The sequence below is a fragment of the Alosa alosa genome, chromosome 19 (assembly GCF_017589495.1).
Source record: "Alosa alosa isolate M-15738 ecotype Scorff River chromosome 19, AALO_Geno_1.1, whole genome shotgun sequence".
Taxonomy (NCBI): Eukaryota; Metazoa; Chordata; class Actinopteri; order Clupeiformes; family Clupeidae; genus Alosa; species Alosa alosa.
In genome coordinates, this window is record NC_063207.1 from 23701761 (window position 1) to 23711044 (window position 9284).

The following is a 9284-nucleotide window of genomic DNA, read 5'->3' on the forward strand; positions in this document are numbered from 1 at the left end:
GGAGAGAGGGAGAGAGAAAGGGGGTTGGTCTACACTGTTCACACAACCCCTGTGACAAACTGTAAATGCTTGCTTAGCTTAGTAGTGTGTGTATGCGTGTGTGTGTGTGTGTGTGTGTGTGTGTGTGTGTCTGTCTGGTCCCAGCCAGAAGGCAAACTGAAACCATTTAACTAACTGTCTCTTAAAAACACCAGTCATGCCACTGAGCTGTCGCAGGCTTATATCCATATGGAAAAAGAAACAAAACCGTGCACACAATACGTCAGTAACACAGACCTAAGCTCAAAACAATGTGAACATTGAAAACAAACAACAATATGAATCCAATATGTGCTTGCATTAAAACCAACAGTCCCTTCCGATGGTACTCTTCACAATGTAGCACCAGTATATTCTAGAAGACTCCATGCCAGTTTCCCAATTGCTCTGATGAGGAATTGGGATAATGGTTTCCTTTAGCCATATAGAATATATATATCCCCAAAGGAATGTGCCCCAACAGCAGAAAGCAGAACCATTTTGGCATCTGCGCCACAGCTGTAAGGGGTTTGTCTAAGACTTCACCCCTTGTGAAATTCTACATGAAAGTTTAGTTTGTTGTCATTTTTTCACCCATTTTTTCATTCTTTCTATGCTCCTACGAGTCATTCCTCTGTTGCCATGAGACGGTCCCAGCAACAAATGCAGTTGTGATTAAGCGTCGTTTAAGTCTGCTGCTATATTAGGGCAGCCTAACCAGGTTATTCAACGTTGTTCTGAAAACTCGATTAGCTTTTACTGAATAACGGCCCATCAAGCCAAGTGGAATTACAGATGGGGGTGGGGGATGGGGTGCAAACTGTGGCTGGAATCCCACTGACTTTGCCTGTCATGCTAAAGGGTCATCAGCTAGAGCCATCATCCCCGTGACTGACCCCAGCGCAAAAAAAAAAAAGAAAAAGCACCAATATAACCATTTGCTGGTAATGAATTCCATCATGAATCACAGCTGTAACGTTAGTCATTTTATCCCGTAGATAAATTACGCATGTTCAACTGGTCAGTTTTCAAAGAGAGCTTTGGTTTGGATTTTGTAGGTGTTTTGTGAATGTATGTGAGGATATAGTCTTAGTTTGAAGTGGATGATTCTCTAAATGCAATAAAGTATACAAAAGTTACATGAGTTTACATTTGTGAATGTTGTGCATCAATTATCAATTGTGCAACTGCGTGTGTGTGTGTGTGTGTGTGTGTGTGTGTACTACACATTCTAAAATATGTGGCTGAGGACAGCAGTCCCATTAATGTGACTGCTATTGCTAAGGCACTAGTCTTCTCTAATGGACCTGATAGTATCTAGTGTGTGCCATTTGAATGAAGAGCAGCAGCGTCTCGGCCATTCTACCCCCACTTACCCCTCAGGCCTGTATAACACTGGCATCAACATGTGGGAGAGAAAGGGAGACTGAGGTTAACTAAGAGCATGCAGAGAGACTCAATAATAACATCTTCTGAGATCATCTCCTACAGGTAGAGTGGTTGAGGAAGCAATCCCAGGATTCCCTAGTGAAAGTGGTGGAGTGGGTGGGGGAGGGGTTGAGGAGGATGGGCACGTGGCTCAAAGCAGTTCTTAGCTCAACTGACAACAGAACAACAGAAGAGGAAAAGGCTGCAACTCATTGAAAACATCTGACACACACACACACACACACACACACCATTGCCAGAAATACAAATACACACAGCACAGTAAAACAATAACTCATTTCAGAGTAGCAGAAGTGAGCTGCACTACATGTGCCACATTTCCCCAAATAGTACAGCTATATATGGAATTCAGTTGGGTTCACAAGTGTTTTCAAGTGTAATTTCACAATGAATCATTTTCACATATGCCCATAGCATGTTTATGTGTGTTCCATGCCAGAATGATGTGAAAGAACTAGCAGCAACATTGACCTCCCAAAGGATCATATGTTTGGCTAGACCAGTCACTGACGTGTGAATGCAACAAACAAACACCCCCCTTGGAAAGTGTGGTTGGTTGGTGTGTGTGTGTGTGTGTGTGTGTGTGTTTCTGAAACTCTATAAGAGAACACACACACACACACACACACACACACACACTTTACATGTTTGTGAGGAAACTGATCTCACATCACTTTAAATGGACAATGTGTGTGAGTGTGTGATTCCCTGGTTCTCAACAGTCAATAACAAAGACTGCATTGTGCAGACTGCATTAGGATAGAGATGGTGCTGCATGCTCATCTGAGCGTGAGTACACACACACACACACACACACACACACACACACACACACCTCTGGGTTGCAGCTCCTCTGTGGGACTGCTGAGGCAGTCACCACCTGTCAGTGGCAGTAATCACACTTTGCCGCGTCTTTAATTGAAGTAATTAACCCACTTGAGAAAACAAACTCTCGTTTGAATCCGAATGCCAGACGGCCTTCTCCCGGTGTCCCTTCCTGTGTACCCCCGTTTCGCTAGCATGCGTCAAAACATCACCACCCCCACCTTCTCCTCTTCCTCCCAGGCTTGCTGGAGACTCCCATTTCATCCCCGACAGGAAGGCCTTTTGCCAGGCCAGTGGCCACTTCAAAGAGACACCCTGGTTTTTATGTCCTGGTGGGGGCTGTCTTCATTGAGGGCCATCTGAGAGCAGGTCCCCCCACCCTCCCCCGTGGTGACCCATATTCAAGAGCCCCGACGCCCAGTCTCCGCTCCCCTGTCCGGCATCTTCTCCATGGAGATGACCCCTGGGCCACAGCAACCCAAATACTTTTCAAGGGAAAAAAACCTACTGACCAACTTCTGGTTCACTGTGAAACGCCTGTCAGTGATAAGGTAATCTAAAACATGCTCTAAACTGACATGGGGAAGTATTCTGGGACATACTACAAAACGGGTGGAATGACGTTGACCAGGAAATTGGTGATGCTGCCTTGGAATGATGATCAACATATCAGAAAGACTGTGATAGAGAAAGAGAGCTATAATAACACAACAAAAAAAGAGTGAAAAACAGAGTGACAGAACCGGTGAGATTCTCCATCGGTCTTTGCGGAGGACAAACATAACCTGTTTAACCAGACAGGCCAGCCAAATGAGGGCAAGCTGAGTGACACATACTAGATGGCCTACAAGCTGGTTCCTCTGTAAGGACTGCAACTGGAGATGAGACCAGCATGGAATTGCATGTCAAGAAAACCTTTTTTCAGCCTCTCAGGGGAATGCCTAGAGGGTAGGCCAGTCCACTTGCTGCTAGACCCTTAGCTTTTTACAGACTTCTTCCTAAACTACTCCTGCATGAGGCTTGTAAACAGCAGGAGACTGATGAAAACAATCCCATGCGTGAGTTAATGAAAACCTTGTTGAGACGTCAGACACAATATGTCCAAAAAGCCTCTCAGAGCGGCCCGTGCAACAACCGAACCTGCACTTTGATGGAAGCGGAATGATCTGGAATGTATGAGAGATATGAGTTGGCTGCCAGATCTAGGGTCCCGCTAGCCTCAGCTGGAAAAGATCAGAGAGAAATGAAGAGTCTACAGAAAATGTGGACTTCATGTTTTTAAAAAGCATGGGAGCCTCAGTTGCCGACTTCTTTGAAGTCCTTCAGCACTCTGATTACTTTTCAGGATCTGATCCAACTGAAGTCCTGCAACGTGACAGGCCCGGTAATATGGGCTTTCAACTGCATTAAATATTCAGGTGTTATTTAAAAATAGCCTGCCTGCCGAAACTAAGGTCACAGTTGATAAAGATTTACCACAATGCATCTTCACTGTATGGCACAAAGGCCAAAAGGTTTGCAATTCAGGCAGGTTGGTTAAAAGACCAGATATACATGTTTTGAAGAAATATCCATGCACGTTTTAACTGCCTGCCTAGTATTTCTGAATGAAGGTTTTAAGCTGTGAACGTTTGGCATGTGGGAATATAAATATTTTGACCATGCCAAACTACTTAATTTCAATTAAGAGTCCACCACAATGAGGAGGCCAAAGGTAAGCTGGGAACTTTCGTCTCTCCCTCTTTGGGAACAACAACAAATCAATGAGGGAGTTCATTAATGAAGAGCCAAGTCTTGACAGCCAACAATGGCCTCGCAGAAGGAGTTGTCCCTGGCAATCTGTGACCGACCCCCTGATGGAGGGCCTCCTTGCTCCCATTAACACTTGCTGAACAAAGGCCAGTGGCCTCCTGACCCCTCTCCGATCAATGCCCCCCGCTTCGCCCAATTAATGGGATTTCCTCACGCGGACCATTCTCATGGGCTACCTCGAGTCGTCAGGGGGGGGTCCGGTAGCCCCAGCACAGGGACCACGACAGGCATGGAAAGGGGCAGGAATGCGGGCCCCAAATCCACTGAGACAGGACCATGACCTTACCCCTCCCTTTCCCACCCCCCGTTCCTTCAGAGGAGCACCCTTCGTTTTTTGGGATGTCTGAACATGGTGTAAATAAAGGTTTCCTAAGCACAATACGACAGGAGCAATGCTAGTGGGGCTAGATACTTTAAGCATATGCTAGCACTTTCTGTAAACATGGACCTGTCTACTTTTCTTCAAGTATAATCAAACAGACTAAAGTAGTTAGTTGTAGTCCCTGTGATGTAAATTGGTAAGTACAGAAAGCCTCTTATGTGAAGAAAAGACAATCACAGTCCTAGGTGGGGGCAGTTAGTCTGGGCATCTATCTTGTCGGAGGTGGCCCTAATGTCATTACCTTGGGGATTGCCTCTGGACTCCTAATCTCCATTTTGGGAATGCTCGTTGAAAACTTCCCTCCCTGCTGCCACCTGTTCCTGGGCACAGCTGTGCCTGGGTCCTTCCTGGGTCAACCCTTCCAGTGAACTCTCCAATCAACGCCGGCAGCAGCATTCCACAGAATCATGACGCCTCCCCGGCCCTGCCTCTCAGTCACTTTGGTTGATTTCATTCATTATGAGGCGGCTCTGTTTTGATGATGGTTTAGCTGGGCATTAAGAGATATCAGAAGGGCGCAAGAACAGCTTGAGTCACCGATTTACTGCCATCTCTGGAGTCTGCTTTAAGACTATGGTTTTAAGGCAATATACAATAAGCATTGTCTCGACACATCTCTGGTCAACATGGAGACCGTTCAAGCACTGTGCAAAAAGTGGCTTAAGCTGGAGAACCTGTTGAGTGCGTGTAAACTGTGCCTAGAGAGCAGAGTCCTGCAAACAGTATGCATGGCTGGTGCCAACAGTTGCCTTAGACGTCAGGAATGTCACAGGGATTCCCTGGATATCTGCCAATAATCTCCATGCAAAATCATGCACTCGGGCGGCATGCATTACCAGTGCATGGCTCAAATGCCAACAAGCTGGCACAGAAGCTAAATACTAAATACTGCATAGAAAAGACTAATGTGTGCCCAATTTGAATGTTTCATACACGGCACTGAAAAGGAACTATATTTATACGTTGAAGAGCCTAAAAATATCAGGTCTGAGAGAAAAGTGAGCTAGAGAAAGGAAGCAGGGCCTCAAGAGGTTGGCCTTTCACTCTCTCAGGGACAGCCAGAGGAAACAGAGGGAATCTGGGATTGTCTGTAGACTCTACTTTAGACCAGACAGAATAAAAAAAACACAACAATGAAAAAAAAAAAAAAAAAAAAACAGGCAACTGTGCATAAGATGCTCTTATGTATCTGATCTGCCCAACGGCTAAAAAAACGGAACTGTGTTGCAATTCAGATAACAGGTAATCACACCAATTTTGCTCTAACATGCATTTAAGACACATGTATACAAGATGTGCACTATCATTGCAGTCATAATGCAGCCGTTACTTCAGTGGTTGCTGAAAAAGACCTTTCATCCCTTTCTTTGAGTTAGTAGTACAATTCAGACTTCAAATTCGGTTTTCCTGACTTGAAAGTACATCTTCTGTGACAGGTCTCGTGATGCAGGAGAAAGCATCCTGAGCACCTGCCATTTCAGTTTGTAAAAGCCTAATTGAACAAGCGCTATTAGTGCAAAGAGCCATGAATTTTGCCGTGAGAGGGGGAAAGAGAAGGAGTGATTCCCTGGGTTTTCTCCAACTCGAGAAGAGCCACTATAAATCCCCTCAATATGCAGGGACTGATTGATTCTGATCCCCCTTCCCCTTTAATTCACCGCCAAATGACACCCGCCAACACTCTCGGGAGCTGAAGAGAAACAGTATCAATACTGTTCCAAGCCATGGTGCATAGAGCAGTACACGTCTGACAGGTCTTGTATCATCAGCTTAGGAGCATCACAACAAGAGCAGTGCACTAACATAGGCGTCTGCTGACTCAACTCCTTGGAGACCTTGGATTACCATTATTTTAGATAGCAGCACTGACAGTGCTGCAGAGGATGACCTCAAAGAGGCTTTACTGAGTGAACAGAAATGGCACTTGTATACAATGGAGATACAGGCAAGCAACAGTAAAACATTTCATAAACAGAAGCTGATGTTTGAGTTCTTTTAGGTGTCTAGTGATTTGGTTTAATAGCCACCACTTACGTAAACAAAGTCCCCGAATGTGTCGAGCTTGTGTACAAATAGCTGTACAATAGACGATACAGCCTGTTCTATTTACACAAAACACTTTTAAGGGTCTGTAGTCCTAACAAGACCATCAGCTCCCAAATGACCTTTTCCAAAGTAGTAAACAAGAGCAATGGGTCACTGCATTCCCAAGGCAAACAAGTAGTTCAACTGGCACTGACAACTGAGCCACCGACTCAGTGAAACTCACAATAACAGTTAAACAAAGCTACGGCCAGGCCTCGGATCTGAGGGTGCCTTTCAGGTGGACTTAGGACTTCTAACTTAAGGCAGCTGCCTCCACACAATATGTGGAAGTGTTCACATTCCTTTCAAAGTCACAGCATCTAATTGGAGCAACACATGCAGGTTGTCCTGATAACAATTCGCCTTGTGTCTTTTTAATGCTCAGGAGGAGATGGTCACAATTAGATGTAAAAATGGACTGACTTGTTCCACATTCTCTTCAACACTCAATGGGATTTCCCAAAACATATCAAGTCCGTTCATTGGAGGATTTAGGACATGCATGGTAACTGTAACAACTATGAAGAAATTATTTTGAATGGATTACAAATATAATCTAAAACAGGTTTAGACTACATGTGTCAAACATGATTTCTGTCAAAAGTAGCATATTGATGTGTGCTCATCTGAGAGAGAGAAGCAGATTATCTAAAAACAATGGGATGGGGCTGAAGCAAAGAATGGTAAAAAGTAGCCAGTTGCTTCACTGTTACTGAAGTCAGTGACATCTGATATCTTACATATAACTCTACTTTGCTGTCTAACTGAGATCTTTCTACAGCCTCAAGAGTGTTTTTTAGAGAAGTTTATTAGGTTACCATACCATATCAATTCACTATGGACCTCTGAGTGATTTCCACCACAAATGGGTTATAGAAAATACACAATGCCAATGAAGTGACAGTAGCCTATATTGTGCCGATGATTTGCATTTGATATATTTGCATTTAAGACAAAATCATGATGCCAGCAAGAGTAGCCAGTCAGGTAGGATAAAAAGCTACTACACACTTGAAACGTTGACAGGTGCTACGATTAACAAAACAAAACAAATCAAACTTAAATGTGATGGTTCGCTTTTGTACATGAAAGTATTAAGCCTAATAGTCTTACTAGCAGCTGAGAGGATGTGCAGGCTATGGTAACGTCTCAATGCCTATCGGCTACAGACGAGAGTCTTGTATTTTCTGTGGAGGGCACAACTACATTGTGTGTGTGGGAGAGGCACCCATCAACAAAGAGTGTCTGGTTGGCTTAGGTTAGCAGATGTTTTTGTGCTCATAATACGAAATTAACCCCATCAACAAGAAACAGTGTGCAACTACTAGCCTACTTGCCCAATATAGCCTAAAAAAACCGGAGAGCGATGATCAATCATAAATGTAGCCAATTGAGATGGAGAGGGAAAACTTGACTTGAGTTCTAGTCAGGGAGAGACGACTCACCTCCTCCAATGCAGTCACAGTATTTCTACAATGAGACATTCGCGTCGTGAAGTTTGAAGCTGTGGGCGCTTTATAGTCCTCATTCGTTTCAGCTATGAACTCTGACACTGTGATCTGGTCCGGCATTTTATTCCCTTTAGTTTAGGTACAATTATAATGTTATTCCAGAAGAAGGCCCCTTTAAAACTTGCTTACTCCAAAAGCAAAAAAAAAAGTTCATAAAAGACAGCTTTGATAGAACGTCGTATTGGAAATCATAGCTGAATTCCGTCTCCAACAGTCCCTTTCCTGTTACTCAAAACGTCAACCACGAAAGATACTGAAGCCGAGTGTTGTGTGTTGGGCTATTTGTAGCTTCGCTTCTGGGATAGTCCTTCTGCAGTTGCAGATATTCCTTTCAACTAAATGGACAATCGAATTGATTCAAGTTGTTGCGATGCACGGATTTCCTCCGTAGTCTTGCTCGCGCAACACAGCGGTCTTTAGGTCAAGCCACCAACCCGGGAAAGCAAGCAGCAGGCAGGCAGTGCGGTTCTCCCACAGACAACAGGGCAATTCAATTGAAAGCGCAGAAAGTGACAAAAAAAGGTGGACGCGATTCAATGGAATTGCACCGACCAATGGGGTGCGACTGAAACTAGTCTAGGTCCAATCGGAGTTAACGCAAGGCGTGGTCTTTAGTGAGATTACTGTGCCAGCCACACCGGCTTCTTAAGGTGGATCACGGTTGACTGTACCATTGCGCCTGGGATTCAGGGCATCATATTTTTCCACTGTATGAAAATGGAGTTAAGGACATTTATTTGAGAAAGGTAATATTAAAGAGTATTAAACATATAATGAATGAAATGTGTGGAAGAGGAGAATGTTTAAGCAGTTCTGTTTGTAGAATGGTGTTGGTTAAACATTCATCGGTGTTTTGAGATATGCCCAAAATGCCCAAAATACGCATTGCCTACATTGTTGTAGGTTGATCGACTTGCAAACATTTATGAGACAATAGGCTATAAAACAGCCACCCTCACCCATTCTCTCTCCTCACTGGATGTTTGTTACATATGATGAAGTTCAGAAAATTAAGGATGAAAAATGGCTACTTTGAAGATCAGTGATAGTCATACAAGTGGATTTTACTCTTATTTCTGCTAGTAATCTTTCATACTTATTTATTTACCACAATTGAGCTAATTAATACTCAGCGTATTTTACAATGCCTATAACAGCAGCTGTCTCTGGGAGTGCAGTGAGGGACACCAGTCATCTGTGGC

The 9284-nt window shown here is 44.0% G+C and overlaps 1 protein-coding gene across 5 annotated transcripts in view; it reads right to left on the reverse strand.

The window, feature by feature from the left end:
• Positions 1 to 8553, reverse strand: part of asap2a (ArfGAP with SH3 domain, ankyrin repeat and PH domain 2a) — a 55523-nt gene extending 46970 nt beyond the window's left edge. For all 5 annotated transcript variants that reach the window (XM_048227725.1, XM_048227723.1, XM_048227721.1 and 2 more), the window contains exon 1: positions 8017 to 8553. In XM_048227725.1, coding sequence (XP_048083682.1) covers positions 8017 to 8142 — 126 coding nt within the window. In that variant the 5' untranslated portion in view covers positions 8143 to 8553. The remainder of the gene's footprint in view (positions 1 to 8016) is intronic.
• Positions 8554 to 9284: the final 731 nt, after the last annotated feature.